At 41.9% G+C, this 26,901-nt stretch overlaps 1 protein-coding gene across 1 annotated transcript in view; it reads left to right on the top strand.

Annotated features, from left to right (window-relative positions):
* LOC309554127 (A disintegrin and metalloproteinase with thrombospondin motifs 2-like) overlaps nucleotides 1–26,901 on the top strand; it is a gene marked incomplete at its 5' end in the record, with an annotated part of 1,497,034 nt that overhangs the window by 714,624 nt on the left and 755,509 nt on the right. The window contains one exon of the mRNA XM_082255680.1: nucleotides 23,255–23,400. Coding sequence (XP_082111806.1) covers nucleotides 23,255–23,400 — 146 coding nt within the window. The remainder of the gene's footprint in view (nucleotides 1–23,254; nucleotides 23,401–26,901) is intronic.

Genomic DNA, 26,901 nt, shown 5'->3' with positions numbered 1-26,901 from the left:
CCAGTGCGTGCACTCTTACCGCCTGGGATCTTAATTTAGTGTGGTCGGTTCTTCAGAAACTTCTCTTTGAAGATATTAGGGAGATTCCCTTGCTTACATTATCCCAGAAGGTGGCCTTCTTGGTGGCCATTACTTCTGCACGCAGGGTGTCAGAACTGGCCGCATTATCTTGTCGTTCCCCATATCTGGTGGTTCATAGGGATAAGGTGGTTCTTCTTCCGAATCCATCCTTCCTTTCCTAAAGTGGTTTTCAGAGTTTTCATCTGAATAAAGATATTGTGTTACCTTCCCCGTGTCCTAAGACTAGCCATCCTTGGGATTACACTCCTTGGATGGGGTTCAGACAAACAGGGTACACTTGACTACTACGAACTTGGTTCGTAAGACAAACTCACTTTTTGTGATCACGGATAGCCCTAGAAGGGGGTTGCCGGTGTCTGCCGTGACCATATCTAGATGGACCAGTCAGACGGTGGTACAGGCTTATTCTATTAAAGGTCGGAATCCTCCGTTCCCTGTTAAGGCGCACTCTACTCGGGCGCCTAGTGTTTCCTGGGTCTTCCGCCATCAGGCGTCAGCGATCCAGGTTTTCAAGGCGATGACTTGATCGTCGGTTCATACCTTTACATCTTTTTATAAAGTTGATGTGATGGCATCATCAGATGCCTCTTTTGGCCGCAAGGTTCTGCAGGCCGCAATCTGAGGAGACTGTTGGTCTATCTCAAGGGTTTTTTGGGTTTTTCACTTAGGTCTCATCTTTTGCTCGATGAGTCCTTGATGCTTCTGGTTGGCTCCGGTTGGGCCTTCTGGATTTTGATTTCTGTTAGCCCACCCCTCATTTGTGGTACTGCTTTGGGATGTCCCAAGTTGTTATTAATCAACGAGGACTACGTCTGTCAATGAGCGACAGAGAAAAATGGATTTTTGTAAAATCTTACCGTAAAATCCTTTTCTCTTAAGCTCATTGACAGACGTAGTACCCGCCCCTCTGTTTTGGAGTTGGGTTGGGTTAAATTCTCTAAACACTGCTTTGTGACATAACTGATTTGCAGTAGCAGGAAGTGAGAGGATATACCCTCTGGGACTGCCCCTAGGGTGTGGCCAGAACGTTTTCTTTCCTGTCTAGTCCTACTCCTGTAGAGGGCAGCATAACCCGAGTTGTTATTAATCAACGAGGACTACGTCTGTCAATGAGCTTAAGAGAAAAGGATTTTACGGTAAGATTTTACAAAAATCCATTTTTATTGAATAGCGGAATAGAAAATAGTATAAAAAAAAGTGTATGTATCTCACACGTACAGAACCAGACTAGGCCCCAATTACTATTTTTTGTACCCCCAAAGGCAGGATGAGGAGTAGGAGGAGTATGGAACAGGCAGCACCCTCAAATCTTCAGAAGTATGAGATGAACCCCAAAAAATGGAAAGGTGTATCTCACACGTACCAACACAGACTATCCCGCAATTTAATTGTTTATACCCAAAGGTTTTTATTGAATAGCGGAATAGAAAATATTATCAAAAAAAGTGTATGTATCTCACACGTACAGAACCAGACTAGGCCCCTATTACTATTTTTTGTACCCCCAAAGGCAGGATGAGGAGTAGGAGGAGTTCGGAACAGGCAGCACCCTCAAATCCTCGGAAGTATGAGATGCACCCCAAAAATTGGAAAGGTGTATCTCACACATACCAACACAGACTATCCCGCAATTTAATTGTTTATACCCAAAGGTTTTTATTGAATAGCGGAATAGAAAATATTATCAAAAAAAGTGTATGTATCTCACACGTACAGAACCAGACTAGGCCCCAATTACTATTTTTTGTACCCCCAAAGGCAGGATGAGGAGTAGGAGGAGTTCGGAACAGGCAGCACCCTCAAATCCTCAGAAGTATGAGATGCACCCCAAAAATTGGAAAGGTGTATCTCACACGTACCAACACAGACTATCCCGCAATTTAATTGTTTATACCCAAAGGTTTTTATTGAATAGCGGAATAGAAAATATTATCAAAAAAAGTGTATGTATCTCACACGTACAGAACCAGACTAGGCCCCAATTACTATTTTTTGTACCCCCAAAGGCAGGATGAGGAGTAGGAGGAGTTCGGAACAGGCAGCACCCTCAAATCCTCGGAAGTATGAGATGCACCCCAAAAATTGGAAAGGTGTATCTCACACGTACCAACACAGACTATCCCGCAATTGAATTGTTTATACCCAAAGGTTTTTATTGAATAGCGGAATAGAAAATATGATATAAAATTGGTGTGATTTATCAATAGCACATGTGAACAGCAGTGTCTTATATCATTCAGCTCTGCTGCAGGCCACAATTTAATTTTTTTAACCCAAGGCTGTATATTGAATAGTGGAATAGAAAAAAGTGTATGATTTTTGAAACCACTCAATAATAGCACATGTGAACACTGAACACAGCAGTGTATGATCAGAGTCAGCACAGCACAGCTGAAGGAAAAACGCTGCACACAGTGACTGATAGAAAAAGACTTTTCTCCCTCCTCAGTGGGCAAAAAAGATTGTGTTCACTGCACCCCACACACAGCAAAATCGATGTGGACCACTGACACCTGCCTATCTCCAGCCTCTCCCTAAAAGGATTGATAAGATCGGTCACTGCAAACCCCCCCCCCCCCCACACAGCAATATCGATTGTAGAACACTGACCCTAAAAATCAGCAGCCTCGCCCTAAAATGCCCTACAACTCGCCCTGCCTAACACACTCCGACCTGTCCCTCAATTCTATCCGGACACAAATGATTTTTACCTGTCTGTCCCTAATCAGCAGCCAGCACGTATGATGTGTGCTCTGTCCCTGAACTACACAGCAGAATGACGCAGCGGCGCTGGCTCGAACTTATAAAGACTTGGTCACATGCTTCAGATGGCCAATCACAGCTACTAATACATTTGTAGGCATGGCTGGGATGGCTTAAGGCACACCAGTTAAACGCTTGTTGATTGGCTGTTGAAAGCCTGCCATGAAAAGCGCGCCAATGCATACAAAACCCGGAAATAAAATGACCGAACACGGATTTTTACCCGAATATACAGTAAAGTTTTCGGGTCCGTGTTCGGGTAACAAAAATCCAATTATTCGGTACGATCACGAAATAATACAGTCCGTGTTCGCTCAACCCTAGTCATAACACATTTTTTATATCCCTCTCTGTTCATGATCACAAGGTTTCCACCTTTATCTGAGGGTTTAATAATAATGTGCTGCTTTGTTCTGTAACGATTTATTGGCTTGCCTTTGAGATAATGGTAAATTAGGATGCGGTTCTGATTTCCAATTGGTAGTTTCTATAGCCTTGGTCACTTGTATAACAAAGGCCCAAATGTCAGGATTACCCTGTAGTATGGGAAATGAATTGGATTTAGGTTTGTAAGATTTGGGTGGAAATTGGCAAAGGCAAGCCATTAAATAGTTACAGAACAACAAGCACATTATTATTAAACTTTCAGATAAAGGTGGAAACCTTGTGATAATGAACATAGAGGGATGTAAAAAAATGTGTTGTTGTGACATTATCCGGAACCAACAATGGTATAAACAAGTACCAGCTTTGCATGTACAACAGAGTGCAGTTCAACCTTACCTAAAGTTCACAAAAACCTGACTTCCCTTCCTGTTCGTCCCATTATATTGGGATGCAATTCACTCACGAAAAAATGCTAGTCCCATGGTGGAGTATTTTTACCCTCATGTGAAGGGATTGTTTTCCTATGTCAAGGACACCACTGAATTATTGAAGATTATAGATGGATTACAGGTCTCAGCAGGAGCCTGGTTAGTTGCCATTGATATAGAGGCTTTATACAACTCTTTTCGGCACACATGAGGTATACAGGTAAATCGAGGTCAGTTATGTGAACGCGGTCAACAATCTTGGAAATATAATGAATTCATTGTACAGTTGCTATCTTTCATCCTGACCCATAGCATCTTTATTTTCAAGAGCTCCCTCTACTGCTATGGGGGCAAGATGTGCTCCCTCTTATGCTAACATGTACCTGGGGGGGGGGGGGGGGCGTGATTTGTTTTCCTTTGACAATCAGATGGAAGAACTTAACAGAATTGTATCTTGGAACTGCTATATAGATGATGTGCTTATGGTTTGGGTAGGATCAAAAGATGAATCCCAATTTTGGAGAATTTGGGACAAAATACATACATTTTAAAATGTACATTTAAATTTCACTTGGAAAGGATCAATGAGACAGGTGTACTTTGCTCTTCTTTGTTCAGTAAACCCTCAGTAGGCAATAAAGTACAGCATGCAACTAGTTCACATCCAGAACCTTTAATTAAAAGCATTCCTTACAGTCAATTCCTCAGGATTAGACATAACTGCACTATATGAGCAGAATTGCTAATGTCTCACTGGGGAGGTAACCAGGGACATCAATTATAAGTAGACATGTGCCTCATCCGTTTTAAATAGTCAAAGGAAGATGTATGTACATATGGACTTTAATGGCACATAGAAGAGAAACAATTGTAAAATCAATATCATTTATTCCAAAAATGTTTTGTTAAAAAAGGGGTTTCCAAGACACATATCGTATAGACAACATATACATGTACTTTTACAAATACAGACTCATGTAGGAACGAGGTTTAACAGAGTTGTACAGACTGATACCAACTACCACAAATATATAACAGAAGAGTAAAAGTAATATCTTTCCTTGATGAAGCTATTCAAGGTAGGTACTCCGATATAGAAGGTGTTTTTAGATAGTGGATTTGGGCAGTCGGTCATGTCCGTAGTTGGGCATCTGTTATCTCGCTTAGGCTCCAGGCTCAACATGTTTCGCACTTACGCGCTTCCTCAGGGGCCTGTTAAGGAGCACTGTAGATGATGACATACATAGGGTAATTAGTATAAACAATATTTCCACAACATAAATTCATGTACACGTATAAAGTGAGAACATAACATCTTAGTTTCAAAAAACATGGGGGGAGCCATACGGGTGATCGGTGAAGACACCAACGACCCCTGGTCCCCCCACATGATAGTATAGTACAATACAAATAAATGTGCAACCATACACACCAACACGATGGCCAAAAACATACCCTGGTCCAGAGTCATATTGAGAGTGGGGACACATTCATGGACAAGAAATCCTCTATATAGGCAACCGATAAGCATGGTATTAAGAACTTTTAAATTTTTTATATTTTATAACCTGAATCATATAAAAAAATATATATATCGATGATTAATTAGTATGTTTATAAAGGTGCAGGCCTCAATACAAATGCATGTCTTGATCCAGTGTATTGCTATAGAGCTGATGTAAGGCATAATTATGTATAATATTAGCCACCAGGACCTACTGTTTCCATATACACATGTGGGGTCTGATATATCATAAAGTAGTTTACTTTGTTGTTTTAATGATTATATTTATACTGGTTGTTGGTTCCCCAACATATGATATAGTGAAGCAGAGGCGTGTATATAGTAACAACATCCCCGATCCTATATTAATCCCATAGAAAAAGTTATTGCGTTTACTAACTAAGGGAAAGATTTTTGTTGTTTTTTTTTTTTAACGAGTAATGGCGGCGATCTGAGATTTTTTTTTTTGCGGGACTGCGACATTGCGGCGGACAGATCGGACCCTTGACTGACATTGACACTTTTGGGGGTACCAGTGACATTACTACAGTAATCAATGCTATACATATGCACTGTTACTGTAAAAATTACACTGGCAGGGAAGGGGTTAACTTTATTAGAGAAGGAGGGGTTAAGTGCGTCCCTAGGGGCGTGTTGCCAACTGTTCAGGGATATGGCTTTTCATGTAACAGCAGAGATCTACGGTCCTAGAGATCTACATAGCAGGACCGTATGAGCTCTGCTGTTACACAGGGGAGAATGAAAGGCGGCTTTGTTTACATTAGCCGCCTGCCTTTCTCCCTCTGTAACTGACGATCGCGAGTGACTGCCGGACATCGGGTCTGCCGGTCACTCGCGTGGAGGTGTCCGTGAACTAGCGGGGGCAGGAGCGCGCCTCCGGCGGCGCGCGCTCGCCCCCTATTGGCTCACAGGCGAGTGACATACTGGTATGTCACTTTGCCTGCATGGTGCTAACCACCGCAGTACATGTACATGCGGCGGTCGGCAAGCGGTTAATACCATGCTTATAGGTTGCCTATATAGAGGATTTCTTGTCCATCCCCACTCTCAATATGACTCTGGACCAGGGTATGTTTTTGGCCATCGTGTTGGTGTGTATGGTTGCACATTTATTTGTATTGTACTATACTATCATGTGGGGGGACCAGGGGTCGTTGGCGTCTTCACCATGATCACCCGTATGGCTCCCCGCATGTTTTTTGAAACTAAGATGTTATGTTCTCACTTTTTATGTGTACATGAATTTATGTTGTGGAAATATTGTTTATACTAATTACCCTATGTATGCCATCATCTACAGTGCTCCTTAACAGGCACGAAACATGTTGAGCCTGGAGCCTAAGCGAGATAACAGATGCCCAACTACGGACATGACCGACTGCCCAAATCCACTATCTAAAAACACCTTCTATATCGGAGTACCTACCTTGAATAGCTTCATCAAGGAAAGATATTACTTTTACTCTTATGTTATATAATAGTGGTAGTTGGTATCAGTCTGTACAACTCTAAAAATGAGGAGGGAGAGTAGGGGTGACCAGTGAAAGGAGGGGGAGAGCAGTGATTACCAGTGGAAGTAAGAAGAACAGGGATGACCAGCAGATAGAGAAGGGAGAGCAGAGGTCACCAGTCAAAGTGAAATGGGAGAGCAGGAGTGATCAAATGATTAAGGGAGGAGAGCAGAGGTCACCAGTGGAAGTGAAATGGGAGAACAGGGGTGACCAGTGGAAGAGCAGAGGTGACCAGTTAACATGAAGAGGAAGGGCGGGGGTGATTAGTGGAAGTGAGGGGGAGAGTAGAAGTGAGGGAAGAGAGCAGGGTTGACGAGTGGAAGTGATGGAGGAAAGCAAATGTAACTAATAGAAGTGAGGAGGCAAAGTAGAATGGACTAGTTGAAGGAGAAGGGCGAGCAGGGTCAGTGGAAAGAAGGGGAGTGAAGAGGTGACCAGTGGAAAGAGGGGGTAGAGCAGTGGCAGATAGGGCACACTGACCACCAGTATACAGCAGCACACCGACTTCTAGTATACAATGGGTGCACTGACAACCTATGTAAGGGGGGCACACTAAGAAAGTAATGTTGTACACAGTCCTGAATCCCACACACCTATACTTACTGTTGACCTCTTCACTCTATACCAGGCATGTCCAATCTGCGGCCCGGGGGCCGCATGCGGCCCAGAACTGCAGGCAATGCGGCCCACTGACCCCTGACAATTTTATTTTTTGCTGTGGAGGAAGGAAGTCGGGTCGGGGGCATGGCCACAATGGCTTCCAACTAACGGTAGGCAGACGCTGCCTCGGAAGGGAGGGGGGGGGGGGAAGCGAGCATGTGCAGTGTTTCTGACTCCTACCACCATGACCACTTCAAATCACTGAAGTGGTCATGGTGGTTAGAGTGTTCCTTTAATATCTCTCAGAACAAGTAAACCTCTGTATACTGATTCCATTTAATTTGATCATCCTCTAGTTGTGTTAAATTAGTGCGGGAGGCGCAGTGGCATTTTATTACTTATGTACCTTAACTATAGTATATATTTTATATGCGGCCCAAGAAAATTTCTCTACACTCAATGTGGCCCAGAGAAGCCAAAAGGTTGGACACCCATGCTCTATACTCTAAGTTGCATTTGTTACAGTGAAGGGGGCACACTGACTGCTATATTCCTGGGGGTTATTATGCAATGTTGGGGGTTTATTATTGTGCAATGTTAGGGGTTTGTTATTGTACAAAGCCAGGTGTTTCATTGTTGTGCTGTGCTGAGGGTTTATATTTTGTGTCTTGGTTAATGTGCCATGTTGGGAGCTAATTATTGTGCGATCCTAGATGTTCATTTTGTGCCATTCTGAGTGTTAATTTTTGTGTTCTGCTTTGGTAATTATTGCACCAGGCTGGGGATAATAATTAATTATTGTGCTGTGTTGGGGTTACAGGGATTCTCAAGGTTGTGATTAAAAAAAACAAACATGTTATACTTACTTGCTCTGTGCAATGATTTTGCACAGTGCAGCCCTGATCCTCTTTTTTTTGGGTCCCCTACCAGCAGTCCTGGCTCCACCCCAAGCCTTTTTGCTATGGGGCACTTGAGCAGGCTCGCTCCTGAGCCACGCATCTGGGAATGGACATTGTCTATTCACACACAGAACCTGGCTCAGTCCCACCCCCACTCTCTCCCCATTGCCTCACTGGCTGTGATTGACTGCCGATTTCATTGCCGCTTTCTACTTCAGTTAACAGAAGTTTAATGCAAGTCACAATGGAATCGGCAAAAAGGGGGGAGCATGCCTGGCTGGCGCAACAGATGTCAGCTTGCCTTTAGAGTTCCGCTGTGTTTCCAGCTCTAATTGTGGCTGCATACTGACATCCAGAGCACGAAAGCCACCACCAAGCTCCAGACACACTTCAGCACTGGTCTGCAGCATGTCCCAGCTTTGTAAGGCTTCTAAACAGTCGCAGAAGCTCAAGGGCTTGTTCCAGGCCAGAGGACTCAGAAGCAGCCAAGATGACGCTGCTGCACTCATGATGGCTTTCCTGTGCACCCACCTGATCATGGATCCTACACTCAAGACAGGAGGCTTGAGGTACTCTTCTGTGAAGCTGACCCTGGTAAGTCCTCTCCTCCTCTCTTTTCCACCCCACGAATCTGTATAAAGCCAAGCCCAGAATGGAGGAACCTGCTTACAGCCTCCCTACACCTGCAGCCATGTCTCTATCTTCCCTTAATAATTTATTAACTGATATGGTTTGCTAAGTGGCTGCTATTTTTCCTTATTTACACTGAGCGCAGATTTTACATTATTTTAGTGTCTCCCTCTCTGCCTACCATGCAGTTACAATCCACTTTTGATGTCTTTCCTGCCACAGACCAGCCTGTGTCTGGAGTGGCTATGAAAAATATGCTACTTTCCCTAAGACATGCTGATCTCTCAGAGGCAATCTCTCCTCTGTCAATTACTATACAAGATCAAGACCAGAGGATTTGAACATATAGAAACAAAGATGGGAGAAATATTTTCAGCCCATAATGTCTTAGTGGATGTGCATACGAACTTAAACAAATACCTCCAACAATTAAAATTGAAGATAGCAGATTTGGATGACAGGTCAAGAAGAAATCACATAAAATTCCGTGGCATCCCAGAATTTATTGACCAAATCAACCTGGTGCCCTACATTATCTCCCAAAATTGAGTACACCCCTCACATGTTTGTAAATATTTTATTATATCTTTTCATGTGACAACACTGAAGAAATTACACTTTACTACAATGTAAAGTAGTGCGTATACAGCTTGTATAACAGTATAAATTGGTGGAGTAGAACTGGGGGAATCCATAGCGGAGAAGGATCTGGGTGTTCTGGTAGATCATAAGCTTAATAATAGCATGCAATGCCAAGCTGCGGTTTCCAAAGCAAGCAAAGTCCTTTCTTGTATTAACAGGGGCATGGACTCCAGAGAGCGAGATATAATTTTGCCCCTGTACAAACCATTAGTAAGACCTCATCCGGAATATGCAGTTCAGTTTTTGGCACCAGTTCTTAAAAAGGATATCAGGGAACTGGAGACAGTGGAGAGAAGGGCAACCAAACTGATAAGAGGCATGGAGGAGCTCAGAAAAGATTAGAGGAACTGAATTTGTTCTCTCTTGAGAAGAGGAGATTAAGGGGGATATGATCAACATGTATAAAATACATAAGGGGTCCATATAGTGAACTTGGTGTTGAATTCACTTTAAGGTCAACACAGAGGACAAGGGGGCACACTTTACATCTAGAGGAAAACAGATTTCATCTCCAAATACGGAAGGGTTTCTTCACCGTAAGAGCTGTGAAAATGTGGAATAGACTCCCTCCAGAGGTGGTTCTGGCTAGCTCACTAGATTGCTTTAAAAAAGGTCTGGATTCCTTCCTGGGTGTACTTAATATACAGTAAGTGGGTACTAAATTTTTTTTTTTAGGTAAAGTTGATCCAGGGAATATCAGATTGCCTCTTGGGGGATCAGGAAGGAATTTTTTTCCCCTGCTGTAGCAAATTGGATCATGTTTTGCTGGGTTTTTCGCCTTCCTCTGGATCAACTGCAGGTATAGGATGATTGTATGGTTGGGTTTTCAATACTGTTTTTTTTTTTTTTGTTGTTTGAACCAGATGGACTTGTGTCTTTTTTCAACCTGACTAACTATGTAACTATGTCATAAAAATAACCAAACTTAAATAAATATATTCTCAAGTTGGGTTAAGCACATATAAATACAATAGGCCTGAAATCTGAATTTTAATACACCCCTATATCATATCGCAATATAAATATTAAAAATATATGTTAAAAATGGTACCTCCTGTTACAAACACTAACCTTTCTCTGTACAAGTATTAAAAACTGTATGTTGTGTTATACAAAATTGTAATTGTAAGAAGAAATGTATAAATCCAATAAAAATGTAATTAGTTATGGAACATTAGTAAAGTATCCCATATAAAATTTAGAATAAAAAAATAAATTAAAATAAAATAAAAGAAAAATATTAATTTTAAATTATACGTTAACTATGTTTTTAAGTATACATTGGGAAATTAGAATACAGGATGTATATGTATCAGAATGTCAGTATTAAATAAATTAAGGAGACATGCTTTATAAAAAAATGTATTAATATTATATATGTGTAAGGGAGTGGGTATTTATATCCACAGAAGAAAGGGGGGATCATTCAAAATTTGAAATAAAACAATTTAGGTCAATATCAATATTGAGTTCTCCAGGCTGAAGGGACCTCAATTGAAAAATCCACTTAGTCTAATTTTTGGATATCTTGATCCTCACATTGTCCTCTCTCCAATGTCCCTTAACCTGGTCGATCCCATAAAAAAATGAGTCCAGATGGCTCTTTACTGTGTGCTTCCAAAAAATGTCTCGATAAACTGTGTTTGGGGAATCCTTTTTTTTTTTTTTTTAAGTTTTTTATTAAGAAAATATAAAGGCAATGACAGAAGAGAATCCATAAACAAGAATTAACGACAATATGTCGACAATATAAAATATAAATTACAAACAGGAACCTAGGCAGGAAAAGAACAAAAACATCAACATGGAAATACCATATGATACCTAGGGCATAAGAACATCAATAAGACAATTCCAATAGTATTTATGGAATCAAAGTAGAAGGCTTGGGCAAACTGCCTTCTTCAACACATTGTGCCTTAACAAGTATATAGAAAAGAGGGGAAGGTCGCTCAAGATGTCATGGTCAAGGAGGTGTGTGGCGACCGGGAATGGTAATGGCCGCAGGAGTATTAGTTGAGAGCTCTCCTCGCACCACCGCATCCAGGGGGACCTCCATTCACCGCTCACCACTTACATCGTACTGCAGGCATCAGGCCGGCTTAATAGCAGGAAGCCCAGGATGTGCCGCAGCCTCGGAAATTGACGGTTTAATTTCCATCTAAAACAAAAGGACTACACCAAAATGGCGCCCGGACCCGAGCACAGAGAGCCACCGCCAGTGGTCTAGCGGCGGAACCAATCCAGAGCCAGGACGCTGCAGACTCTGCCAGGTCTCCCCAAGCAGATGGGAGAAATATGCCCTCAGTGAGAGATCCAACCAGGGGGAAACCTCTTACATATCCGCAGGCAGTCCCAGGAGACACCAGAGAATCAGAGGCTGGGGTAAGTGAGGGAGACTTGAGTGATGGTTTAAGGGTCACAAACGCTGAACAAAGTAATGAAACAAAGAATTAAACTCTGCAGACCCTATCACTTCATTCCCTACTAGTGGACAGCCCATATCAGATACCATACTTAAAGAAATGTTAATATCCCTGCATTCATCTTTACAAGCTGATATGGCTTCTGGCTTACACCAATGCGTTAGAGATGTGCAAGTGTCGGAAAGTAGAGCAGATAATGTGGACTCACTGACTTTGCATCCTCTTTTAATACCATGGTTGATGCCTATAAAGCACAAGCAGATGATATCCTGTGGATAAATCCAAAATGGCTGATCTAGAGGATAGGTCACGCCGTAATAATCTCAAGATACGTGGGGTCTCGGAGACCGTTTTTTTAGTCCAACTACCTCAATTTGTTAGAGCAGGGATTCCCAAACTACGACCCTGCAGCTATTGCAGAACTACACATCCCATGAGGCATTGTAAACTCTGACATTCACATACATGACTAGGCATGATGGGAATTGTAGTTCCTGAACAACTGAAGGGCCATAGTTTGGGAATCCCTGTGTTAGAGAATTATTTCTTATGGTTATACCAGAGTTAACCTCTAATGACATGACTATTGACCGTATACATGGTATTCCGAAACCGCCACATTTACCATTTGAGGTACAGAGAGATGTAAAACTTAGAGTGCATTACTATCAAGTAAAAGAGAGGATCCTCCTAGCGTTCAAGCAAAAAGATGCTCTACCCGAACAAGCGAGACCTTTTCAAGTCCTTTCTAACTTTTCCAGGTTTACTATGCAGAGGCTTAATAATCTCCTTACGGTTACTAAAACTCTTGGTAATCACAACATTCAATATGAATGGAAATACCCTGCGAGCCTGACGACATCTCACGAGGGCACCTCTAGAACAATACATATCCTGGAAGAGGGTTTGGATCTTCTAAAAATGTGGACGCCCAAATCCTAATCTAGGGTGGTCAAAAGTGACCCATACCCATCACAAAAATGCCTGATAACATAACCAATAACTACCTAACATTACCTCAGCGGAAAAGTTCCCCCCCCCCCCCGATGCGGTGCAATGGTACAATCCATCAGGAATCCCTGCACGAATCCCCCTTAGGGGTTTCTTTTTTTATACTCTATTTAGAGTATTGTTGTGGCTCCTGCTGTAGCGAAAATTAACCATTTATTTATGTATGCATTCAGCTTTTTCTTTTTTTTTACCACTCAGTGGAGTATCAAGAATCTTGTTATGCCCATTTGAGGGCTTAATGTCTATTTTTGTGTGGACCCCCAACTCTTGAGCCTCAAGTGTGTATTACTTGTCTCTTTTCCTTGGCCATTCCCTTGGGCATCATTCTTCTTATCATTTATTGCATATATCCATCTACAGTCTTGTATCTTAACAGCACAATACTATTATGGGCCTGACTGCACTTTCTATTAATGCCCATGGACTGAATCATCCAGCAAAAAGAAGATCAGTATGGAAAGAAGCTCTGTCACGTAACACAGGTATTTTAGCCATGCAGGAAACTCACTTTCATAAAAATGCAACCCCCACTTGCCACCACAAGAGTTTTCCACATATTTGTTTGGCCTCGGCACAGGAAAAGAAAAGAGGAACTCTAGTGGTGATTAGAGATACTGTGTCATTGACCTTGAAGAAATCAGTATTAGATCCGAAGGGTAGATACATTATACTGATTGGTGTAAATGATAATATACCCATTACTTTTGTTTCTCTTTATGCACCCAATATACATTAGATGCACTTTGTTAGAAAGCTTTATAAGTTGATATGTAAGATCCGGGAGGGTAGATTACTGATATGTGGTGACTTTAACCTGACTCCTAACTCCCGCCTCAACTTTTCCTCTCTGCGCAGAGCTCGCCCGGCTATGCTGGAGGGATTTCTCCGCAGGGAGGAACTGTATGATGCTTGGAGGTGTTTTCATGTCGAAGAGAGGGATTACACTTTTTTTTCCTCTAGACACCAATCATATTCAAGAATCTGTTTATAGTTGATGATTGGCTATTACAGAATATATCGGAAGTTTGCATACACGATATAACATGGTCAGACCATGCCGCCATCACTTGTACATTACGATCTGATTGCTCCAAACTTCGCACAACCACATGGCGCTGCAATAATAAATTGATTCAACTCCCAGCTAACTACTTTATTAACCAAACTTTTAAATACATTTTTCCTCATTAATAACACTATTGACGTATCCGCTCCCATTTTATGGAACGCCCACAAAGCATATATGCGAGAAATTCTTATACAGTTAGGGACCAAAACAAAAAAAATATTTCAATCTTCAGTAGCCAAAATAATGCAGGAAATACTGTGTCATTGACCTTGAAGAAATCAGTATTAGATCCGAAGGGTAGATACATTATACTGATTGGTGTAAATGATAATATACCCATTACTTTTGTTTCTCTTTATGCACCCAATATACATTAGATGCACTTTGTTAGAAAGCTTTATAAGTTGATATGTAAGATCCGGGAGGGTAGATTACTGATATGTGGTGACTTTAACCTGACTCCTAACTCCCGCCTCAACTTTTCCTCTCTGCGCAGAGCTCGCCCGGCTATGCTGGAGGGATTTCTCCGCAGGGAGGAACTGTATGATGCTTGGAGGTGTTTTCATGTCGAAGAGAGGGATTACACTTTTTTTTCCTCTAGACACCAATCATATTCAAGAATCTGTTTATAGTTGATGATTGGCTATTACAGAATATATCGGAAGTTTGCATACACGATATAACATGGTCAGACCATGCCGCCATCACTTGTACATTACGATCTGATTGCTCCAAACTTCGCACAACCACATGGCGCTGCAATAATAAATTGATTCAACTCCCAGCTAACTACTTTATTAACCAAACTTTTAAATACATTTTTCCTCATTAATAACACTATTGACGTATCCGCTCCCATTTTATGGAACGCCCACAAAGCATATATGCGAGAAATTCTTATACAGTTAGGGACCAAAACAAAAAAAATATTTCAATCTTCAGTAGCCAAAATAATGCAGGAAATACATACTAGGGAAATCCAAAACAAAACCAATCCTAACCCTATAGATTCATCTACTCTTACTAGACTACATAATGAACTAAGAGGCCTTCTGGTACAAGACCATGACAAAGCAATGCGATCCTTGAAAGTAACATATTACTCCCAATATAATAAAGCAGGTAAACTTTTAGCATCACGTCTTAAAGCCCGTAAAATAAAAAATAAAATTTCACATATATACCATCCCTTTTCTAACAAACTGTTAAAACCACAAGAAATTGCGGATGCTTTCGCAGATTATTACAGCACCCTATACAACCTACAAAATGATTCTGCTTTACAGAAACCCCTTGATTCCCAAATATCCGAGTTCTTGGATAAGCTCTCATTGCCCACCTTATCGGATGAACATCTGTCTTATTTAACCACTCGGCGACCGCCGCAAGTACATTTACTGCGGCAGTCAGCCCCGTGCAGACAACGTGACGTAGTACTACGTCACTCGCTCCCGCCGCTCTGGGGCGCGCTCCCACGCGCCCCCGCTGCCGCTGATGACCTGATCGGGTTCAGAACCAATCAGTCATCAGGTCCAGGCCAATGATTTTTGGCCTGGACCTGTTGATCGGCCCTGCCCAATCAGATTCTACTCTGAGCCTGTGTAATGTAAACACAGGCACAGAAAGACCCGCTCTCCCCTCCCATGATCCTTTTTGGATTCATCGAGAGGAGAGAGCACATCTGTGAGTACTGCACCAAGCACACATACACACACTTAGATAGGCACATTTAACCCCCGATCACCCCCCCCCAGTTAACCCCTACACCCCCTGTCACAACACACACTGTATACAGTATATAGCATTTTCCTATATACCCGTATAAGTGTGATTTGTGACCAGGTGTAGCGCTTGCGGCCCTCCCTTTTACACTTAAAATACCCGCCACCCCCCAATAAATATTTAACCCCCTGATCACCCCCAGTTAACCCCTTCCCCCTGTCACATTGCACACTAATACAAACGTAATATACAGTTTTTCTGTATTTTGTATTAGTGCGATTGTGACTTTAGTTAGCGCTAGCGACTTAGTTTCTGTCCCAAGTAGGTTTAGGGTCCCCGCCACCCCTGCCATAAAGATTTAACCCCCTAATCCCCCCTGATAACCCCTACACCTCCTGTCACAACACACACTGTATACAGTATATAGCGTTTTCCTATATACCCGTGTGGAAGGATGTGCTGGAACTGGAGAAAGTCCAGAGAAGGGCAACAAAAATTATTAGGGGACTGGAGGACATCAGCTATGAGGAAAGACTACAAGCACTGAATTTATTCTCTCTGGAGAAGAGACGATTGAGGGGGGATATGATATCAATGTACAAATATTGTACAGGAAACCCTAGCATAAGGAAAAACCTATTCAGAAAAAGGAAATACAATAAGACGTGTGGCCACTCACTAAAACTAGAGGACCTTTAACTTTAACCTTAAAATACGCAGGGGGTTCTTCACTGTAAGAGCAGTAAGGATGTGGAATTCTCTTCCGCAAACAGTTGTATCAGCAGGGAGCATTGATAGTTTCAAAAAACTATTAGATGGGCACCTTAAAGACCACAACATACAGAGGTATACAATGTGATGTTAACAGTAGACACACACACACACACATCATAGGTTGAACTGGATGGACTGATGTCTTTTTTCAACCTCACTAACTATGTAACTATATGTAACTATGTAACCCGTATAAGTGTGACTTGTGACCAGGTTTAGCGCTTGCGGTCGTTTCTTTTATCCTTAGGATACCCGCCACCCCCTCCCAATAAAGATTTAACCCCCTGATCTTTCCTGATCTCCCCTGATCACCCCCAGTTAACCCCTTCCCCCTGTCACATTGCACACTAATAAACAAGTAATATAGTGTTTTACTGTATTTTCTACTAGTGTGATTGTGACTTGAGTTAGCGCTAGTGAGTTAGTTTCTGTCCCAGGGAAGTTTAGGGTCCCCGCCACCCCCCCAATAAAGATTTAACCCCCTGATCCCCCCTGATCACCCCTACACCCCCTGTCACAACACACAATGTATACAGTATATAGCATTTTCTATATACCCGTATAAGTGTGACTTGTGACCAGGTTTAGCGCGTGCGGTCATTCCTTTTATCCTTAGGATGCCCGCCACCCCCTCCCAATAAAGATTTAATCCCCTGATCTCCCTCTGATCACATCCAGTTAACCCCTTCCCCCCTGTCACATTGCACACTAATACACATGTAATATACTGTTTTACTGTATTTTGTATTAGTGTGATTGTGACTTGAGTTAGCGCTAGCGACTTAGTTTCTGTCACAAGGAGGTTTAGGGTCCCTGCCAACCCCCCCAATAAAGATTTAACCCCCTGATCACCCCCTGTTAACCCATTTATTGCCCTGTTACAGTGTCACTTTTATAGTGTACAGTTTTTTTTCTGATCACTATTATTAGTGACACAGGTGACATTAGCTAGTGTTAGTGTCAGTCTAAAATAGCGCAGATCCCCGGCAAATAGTTAGAAATAACCCCTTGATTACCACACACAGACACACACACACACACTTCCATTACTAGTATAGTGTTTGAACGGATCAATATCTGATCTGATTAGAACTATACTAGCGTCCCCATAGTTTAGGGTTCCCAAAATGCGGTGTTTGCACGATCAGCACTGATTCCTGCCAGCACCTGCGTTTAACCCCTCTGCAGAGCCCACCCCACCCAGGTAAGTGTAGTATTAATGTATCAATAGATTACTGTCACTTACAAAAAAACACAACACACAAAACCTCTGTGTTAGCAGAATCCGGCCTGATCCCTGCTAGAATTAGCAGTTTTTTTTGGTAGCAGTTGAAATAGTCCTTGACAACCAGGTGCTTTTATTACCTGTGTGTCACACTACTGTATTGGTAAATTTAGTTAACTAAAATGACCAAACGTTGGTACAGTAGTGCAGAGGCTTACAGTATACTGACCATGTCAGATGAAAGCGATGGGGAAGCCTCACTGGCAGAATCAGGGTCAGTATATGAACCTGATGACAGCAGCGGCTACCTGACAGATAGCTCCGATGACAGATGGGTCCCTGTTAGACCTAGGCGTACCCAACCCCATTCTGGAGTTGTTGAGATACAGGAATCGCAGGGTGCTCGTATGGAGCAGAGTGTCGGTACTAGTGCCACTCATCCTTCTGGTGGCCTGGCAAGCGCCAGCGGCCTAGTACACCCTGGACCTAGTAAAACCAGCACTGCAGTAACACTTGGTGACATGGCGAGTCCCATAAGTGCAGTTGAAGCTGTTGCGGTGGCTAGCACGAGTAGTGGCCCGCAGCCACCGCATATTCGAAAACAGGCCCGTAGAGCCCATAGTGCCCTCTCTGATGTGCTGGCATATCCAAATTGGCAACCCACTGATTCTACAGCGCCAGTACTTCCCCCATTCACTGCCCAACCTGGAATCCACGTGGAGACAGCTGGTTTTACTCCCCTGAATTTTTTTGAGCTGTTCTTAACGGAAGATCTTTATGGATCTATTGTGGATCAATCAAATTTATTTTCACAACAATTTATCGCCGCCAACCCAAATTCGCCCCTTGCCATTCGTCTGGAAACCTACGAACCTACGGTTCCCGATTTTAAAATCTTTCTGGGCCTTTCCCTCAACATGGGCATAACCAAACAGAGTGAATTGTGGCTATATTGGTCCACTATCCCACTTCACCATATGCGCATGTACTCTGCCTCCATGTCCAGGGCGAGATACAAGCAAATTCTGCGATTTATGCATTTCAACGACAATGAAATCTGTCATCCTTGGGGAGACCCTGAATATGATCAGCTCCACAAATTTCAGCCCCTCATAGACCAATCAGCGGTTTGCAGCCTTGTTTACGCCCGAACAAGTTGTCTGCGTTGACGAGTCCCTGATTAAGTTTACTGGCTGTCTTGCTATGAAACAGTACCTCCCCAGCAAGCGTGCCAGATACGGGGTCAAGCTGTACAAGCTCTGTGACAGGGCCACAGGCTATACAGTTAGTTTCTGAGTCTATGAGGGAAAAGATAGCACTGTGGAGCCCCCCAACTGCCCAGACTACATAGGGAGCAGTGGCAAGATAGTTTGGGACTTGGTGTCACCCTTTTCCGGAAAGGGGTACCATTTGTACGTGGACAACTTCTACACAAGCGTGCCACTATTTAGTCACCTTCTTGAATTACAAATTGGCGCATGTGGCACCGTGCGACCTAATCACCGGGGCTTCCCCCAACGGCTTGTAAATTCCCGTCTTAGTCAGGGGGAGAGAGCCTGCTTGAAAACTGACAAATCGCTTGCAGTGAAGTGGAGGGATACACGGGATGTTTTCATTCTGTCCTCCCTTCACGCAGACACGACGATCGAAATTTCTACGGCAACTGGCATTATGGAGAAACCCCTCTGTGTCCACGACTACAACCTTAATATGGGAGGGGTGGACCTTAACGACCAGCTTTTGGCGCCATATTTAGTTGCCCGTAAAGCCAGATGCTGGTACATAAAAGTGTCTTTTCATTTAATCCAATTGGCTATGCTGAACGCTGTTGTCCCATACAGGGCGTCAGGACGAACTGGATCCTTCCGAGAATTCCAGGAAGCGATCATCGAAGTCTACCTGTACCTAGGAGGTATGCCTGCCCAACTTCCCCTTCCAGATGCAGTGAGCCGGCTGCATGAGAGACATTTTCCACATGTCCGCCCTCGTACCCCTACCCAAAGACACCCCCAAAGAAGATGTCGTGTTTGTAGCAGGCGCGGATGTAGGCGTGACACCCGCTATTATTGTCCCAGATGTCCTGACCAACCTGGTCTCTTCATCGGGGAATGTTTCGAGTGCTACCAACCATACACTAGTGGAGTTTTAGTGTAGGGTACAGCACAACACAGTGTAGGGCACAGAAACACAGGGTCTCGAAAGATGTTCGATGGCTATTGACATTTTGAGAGACCCAAGCTGGAAAATCACAGTTCACAGAAAAAAAAGTGTTACAAAAAAAAAAGTCCAAAAACAGTTGTCATGTCAGTCATTCTTTTATGTTCTTCTACTCTTCCTACTGTACTTTTACTGTACTTTGTTTGTTTTTCATTCTTTTGTTAACCTGTTTCTCTTGCAGGTACCCGTTAGCTGCCACACTGATTTTATATATTCTGACACAAACAGTGTTTGTGCTCAGCATATATGGATACCTCTGATGGCAGCAGCTGTGGTAGGCTGCTTTCACCACTGCAGTTAAAATACCTTTAGGTATACATGGATCAGTGGATACTGTAATCAGTGGGTTTGGTTGTTGGGCGGTTAATGGTGTGTAATTAGTGTTGAGCGAACACGGACTGTATTATTCGGGTCCGTACCGGATAATTGATTTTTGCTACCCGGACACGGACCCGAATACTTTACTGTATGTTCGGGTTTAAAATTCGTGTTCGGTAATTTTATTTCCTGTTTTGTATGTAATGGCGCGCTTTTAATGGCGGGCTTTCAACAGCCAATCAACAAGCGTTTAACTGGTGTGCCTTAAGCCATCCCAGCCATGCCTACAAATGTATTAGTAGCTGTGATTGGCCATCTGAAGCATGTGACCCATGTCTTTATAAGTTCGAGAGGCACAGCGCGGTGCGTCATTCTGCTGTAGTGTAGGGACAGAGCACACATCATACGTGCTGGCTGCTGATTAGAGACAGACAGTGAAAAATTGTGCCCGAAAAGAATGCAGGGACAGGTCAGAGTGTAGGCAGGGAAAGTCATTTGAGCATTTTAGGGACAGGCTGGAGAGATTAGGCAGGGACAGAACAATCATCCGTTAGCGATCTACATCAATTTTGCAGTGTGGGGGGTGGTGCAGTGAACGATCTTTTTGCCCTCACTTGAGCCCACTGAGGAGGAGGAGGAGGAGGGAGAAAAAAATATATTTTTATCAGTTTGTTGTGTGCAGCGTTCAGCTATATTTTACTACAGATTGCTGTTCTAATCTGCTATTTAAAAATTACAAAGTTAAAGGGGAATTTTTTTTTTTCCCTTCATAGCCTGCTTGCTGCTGAGCTGACCGTGACATAAGACACTGCTGTGTTCACATGTGCTATTGAGTGATTTTCAATTTTATATACTTTTTTCTATTCCACTATTCAATATACACCCTTTTGGGTTAAAAAAATTAAATTGTGGCATAGTCTGTACTAATCTGCTATTTAAAAATTACAAAGTTAAAGGGGAATTTTTTTTTTTTCCCTTCATAGCCTGCTGCTGAGCTGACCATGACATAAAACATAAGACACTGCTGTGTTCACATGTGCTATTGAAAAATCACCAATTTTATATCATATTTTCTATTCCGCTATTCAATCTACACCCTTTTGGGGTAAAAAAAATTAAATTGCGGCATAGTCTGTATCGGTACGTGTGAGATACACCTTCCAAATTTTTGGGGTGCATTTTCCACCGCTGAGGATTGCAGGGTTCTTCAGTTTGCCTCCTGTTCCGAACTCCTCCTACTCCTCACCCTGCCTTTAGGGTACAAAAAATTGTAATCGGGGCCTAGTCTGGGTCTGTACGTGTGAGATACACCTTTTTATATCATATTTTCTATTTCGCTATTCAATCTGCACCCTTTTGGGGTAAAAAAAATTAAATTGCGGCATAGTCTGTATCGGTACGTGTGAGATACACCTTCCAAATTTTTGGGGCGCATCTTCCACCGCCGAGGATTGCAGGGTGCTTCAGTTTGCCTCCTGTTCCGAACTCCTACTCCTCATCCTGCCTGTAGGGTACAAAAAATTGTAATCGGAGCCTAGTCTGTGTTTGTACGTGTGAGATACACCATTTTATAACATTTTTTCTATTCCGCTATTCAATCTACACCCTTTGGGGTAAAAAGAATGAAATTGCGGCATAGTCTGCATCGGTACATGTGAGATACACCTTCCAAATTTTTGGGGCGCATCTTCCACCGCCGAGGATTGCAGGGTGCTTCAGTTTGCCTCCTGTTCCGAACTCCTCCTACTCCTCATCCTGCCTTTAGGGTACAATAAATTGTAATCAGGGCCTAGTCTGGTTCTGTACGTGTGAGATACACCTTTTTATATCATATTTTATATTCCCTATTCAATCTACACCCTTTGGGGTAAAAATAATTAAATTGCGGCATAGTCTGTATCGGTACGTGTGAGATACACCTTCCAAATTTTTGGGGCGCATCTTCCACTGCCGAGGATTGCAGGGTGCCTCAGTTTGCCTCATGCCTGTTCCGAACTCTTCCTACTCGTCATCCTGCCTGTAGGGTACAAAAAATTGTAATCGGGGCCTAGTCTGTGTTTGTACGTGTGAGATACACCGTTATATAATTTTTTTTCTATTCCGCTATTCAATCTACACCCTTTGGGGTAAAAAGAATTAAATTGCGGCATAGTCTGTATCGGTACGTGTGAGATACACCTTCCAAATTTTTGGGGCGCATCTTCCACCGCCGAGGATTGCAGGGTGCTTCAGTTTGCCTCCTGTTGCGAACTCCTCCTACTCCTAATCCTGCCTTTAGGGTACAAAAAATTGTAATCGGGGCCTAGTCTGGGTCTGTACGTGTGAGATACACCTTTTTATATCATATTTTCTATTCCGCTATTCAATATACACCCTTTTGGAGTGTTGTTCATTGACCGACACAGCACCCACCCCTCTGTGAAGTTGGCTTTCTACTGACACTGCTTGTAACAAAATTGACTGCCTATAGCTGAGAGTGGGTGTATACCCCCGGGACTGCCTATAGGCATAGTCAAGCTTTTTCCTGCCTAGTGTCCTACTTCTGTAGGGGGCAGTATAACCCAATGGTTAAGAAGAATCAGGAGCCGTGTCTGTCAATGAACTTCAGAGAAATAGATTTTACGGTAAGTCAAAAATCCCATTTTTCTATGTGCCCTAGCAGTGATTTGAGTTTATCCAGTGCAAAAAAATGCAGGTCATCCCATATAGTGCAATCAAGTCTTCAGGGTATTGAAGACAAACTATTAGCATGACAGTAGACTAGCATTCTCAGAGATCCACAGCTCAGGTGGGAGAATCTTTCCACAGGACAACTATTGATTGTGCACTCCAGCACCCTGTCCTTTATGAAACAGTGGCAAGAAGAAACTATGTAACTATGTAAAGTATATAATACATAAACCCATGGGTCACTTACTATATAGTAACAAATTGTAAAATTGTAAAAAATGTTTTTGAAGCAAAATGTCTCTTTCGAGGAGTTGTGTACATAAATACTTTGTTTGTTTTTTTTTGTTTTTTGCAAGCATTGCTTCAAAGGCCACTGCATCTGGCTCACTCCTGAAATTCTCAGACAAGATGGAAATTGGGGGTCATGGAGTAAATTTGGTTCATGCTCTCGCACTTGTGGAACAGGTGTTAGGTACAGAACAAGGAACTGTGACAACCCTCAGTAAGTGTAAATTATATTTATAATAAATACCACGTAAAACCTTTTACCTGCAATGCATTGTATATGTTAACAATATGTTCATTTTAAAGTGGATCACTTCTAGTTTGTAGTTTTATGCAAAATATGGAAGGGTTAGACTTTGTCAGGTTTGTATCCCTGTCTACCTCCCCTTAGCATACATTTCTATTTAACTTCTGTCCCAGAGATGTGGAATTCTTCTGCCCACAGTGATGGGAAATTTTAGCTTTGATGAAGGAAAAAGTATCCCCATTGGCATATATCCCCTCTGCTGTTGTTTCAGTGACAGCCAAAAACATTTTTTGGTGTCCTCTCACTTTCTGTCTCCAGGCAAAAGTCACCATGACAAATGTCCCTCAAAAGGGACTCAGACATCAGTATAAATATGTCAGAGGTTTCAATACTTTACCGCCCAAGTTTAAAGTGTATATGAAGCCAACATTTTATGTTTTGAATAGTGGTTAAGGCTTAAGACCTCTGCTATACTATAGATTAGCGCAGCAGAGAAATGTAATTTATTTTCTGTTTCACTCGTCAAGTAAATAATTTTGTTTCATCATAATCAATATTTAGTTACATAGTTGGTTAGGTTGAATAAAGACACCTGTCCGTTCAGTTCAACCTGTGCGGGTGTGTGTGTTCTTGTCAAAAACCATTATGTTACAATGATTCCTTTTCAGAATTTGTTTCCTATATTCGTATTTGTTTCGTATATTCATTCTGACTCAGTTGGCATTTTCGGAAATTCTGTTATTCTTTTATTATGGAAGATTGGCTATATCCTTGCTAGTCCAACCCACAAATTGAATGAGCTAATTCGAGGATATCGACTGGAGTGACATGTATCCAAAAGTAACGAATGGAACAAAATTAATTTTGGAGTAATTCGTTATGTTATAATTTGCAGATTCTGATGGATCCACCTCCATCCAACCCAAACACAATAAGTAGCAATCATCTTATTTCACTTTTATACCTTACTGTATTTATTGCAAAATGTTTCTATTTCATATGTAGTGCATTTTTTATAATAGTGAAAAATGTTAATCCAAAAATAATTGGCTGATTTTCCAAGATTCAAAGACTACTGTGCTGCTGTCATCCAAATAAAACAAATTCATCCCTTGACTTCTCTGTCAAGATCAATGGGACTACCATCAACCCATTCCTGCTTGCCGCCTTAACCTCTGCAACATCCCTAAAATACAACCCTTCCTAAACAATGACATCTCTCACCTGACTACTGCAACTTCCTCCTCATTGGTTTACCTTTAAATAGGGAATCCCCTATTCAGTCCACCATGAATGTTGCTGCCAGACTCCTCCATCTTACAAACGGCTTAGCGTCTGCTACCTCTCTCTATCAATCCCTCCATTGGCAGCAACTCACCTAACAAATTAAATTCAAAATACTAACAGTAACTTACAAAGACATCCACAACTTGGCCACCAGCTACATCACTAACCTAGTCTCAAAATACCAACCAAATAATTTCTCCAAAGAACCTCTGCTCTCTACTTCCCTTGTCATCTCCTCTACTCACCTCCAGGATTTCTCTCAAACCTCTCCCATGCTTTGAAATTACCTACCCCAATCTGTCTGACTATCTTCTACTCTATCCAATTTTAGGCAATCCCTGAAAACTTTTCTCATCAGAGATGCCTATCCTGTCTCCTCCTAACAATTGTACTTTTATTTTCTCCATCAGCTCATCCCCCCCACCTATTAACTTTTATATCACTTGACCCTCCCTATTAGATTGTAAGCTCTAATGAGCAGAGTCCTCTTATTCCCCCTGTATTGAATTGTATTGTAACTGTGCTGCACAAACTGTTGGCGTTATATAAATCCTGTAAAGTAATAATAATAATGACAATATTGAATATAAATTCATACATTTTATTCATTTATGTTATTAAGTTAAATTTATTTCCTCATTCCAAAATTACCTTTTTGGGATGCGCACATAAAAACGAAACAAATGGTCTCTTAATTTCAACCCCAATACAAAAAATAATTTTATTTGAATCATTAGAAAAAAAATAAATGATCCGAATCAATTTAGATAAATTATGTAGTTATGTTATTTCCGAAGCTTCAAACATTAAAAGCAGAGCTCCAGGATACTTAAAAAAAAAAATCTGCAAAGCAGGGGCAAGACATTGTAATGGGGGACTTCAATTATCCCGATATTGACTGGGAAGAGGGGACAGCTCACTCAGTAAAGGCCCGTCATTTCATGAATGTCTTACAGGACAACTACATGTCTCAGATGGTGAATTCTCCTACTAGAAAGAATGCATTGCTAGATCTATTAATTATGAATGATTAGGGTCTAATCTCAGATGTAGAAGTAAAGGACAACTTGGGTTCTAGCAATCACAGGATGATCACATTTAGAGTAAATCACAGGACAACAAGGCACGAGGGAAACATAATGACCCTAAACTTCAGGAGGGCAAACTTGAATGTGCTCAACAATAGAGAAAATACATTGGGGCCCAACCCTAGGAACATTGAACATGGAGGGAAAAATGGGAATGCTTTAGGGACATATTAAACAAAAGTATCTCACAGTGCATTCCAGTGTGAAATAGATTTGAAAGAGCCAAGGTCAAACCAGGGTGGCTAAACTGTAATGTAAAAATGCTTATTAGAGTGAAAACAAATGGCTTTTAAAAAATATAAATCGGAGAGGACATTATCGGCTTTCCACCAATATAAGGAATCTAACAAGAAATGTAAAAATTGAATCAGGATAGCTAAAAATGACTTCAAGAGACACACAGCAGTGAAGAGTAAAAAAATAAATTCTTTAAATGTTTTAATAGCAAAAAAGTGAGGTCAGAGCATGTTGCACACAATAAATAACAATGATGCGAGGATGATTACAGAGGACACAGAGAAGGCAACTGTGCTAAATACTTTCTTCTCCTCGGTTTTTACACACGAAAAACAGCAGTGGCTAACAGAGGGCAAAATCAAGGAAAGACTTGATAACATTAACACTAATAAATCACCAGGACAGTATGGCTTGCACCTGCGAGTACTCAAGGAACTCAGTAGGGTTATATCTAGACCGTTGTTCCTAATCTTTGCAGACAGTATATTGACAGGAACTGTACCAGGTGACTGGAGGAAAGCTAATGTGATACCAGTATTCGAAAAAAGGGCAGAGGGATATTCCAGGAAACTATAGACCGGTAAGCCTGACATCAATTGTATGTAAATTATTGGAAGGGATGATAAGGGACTATATCCAAGAATTTTCTAAGGTCAACAGTATCATCTGCAGTAATCAGCATGGGTTCACAAAAGGACTTCTTGCCAAACCAATCTGTTAATATTTTACGAGGAGGTGAGCTGTGAGCTAGATAGGGGGAGACCTGTAGATGTGGTGTATCTGGATTTTGCTAAGGCTTTTGACACAGTTCCCCACAAACCCTTAATCTACAAACTAAGGTCTGCATCGACCACAAGGC

Source organism: Pelophylax lessonae (assembly GCF_965119305.1).
Source record: "Pelophylax lessonae genome assembly, chromosome: 4".
NCBI lineage: Eukaryota > Metazoa > Chordata > Amphibia > Anura > Ranidae > Pelophylax > Pelophylax lessonae.
The sequence above is the reverse complement of the archived record's forward strand: the minus strand, read 5'-3'. Positions and strand labels throughout refer to the sequence as shown.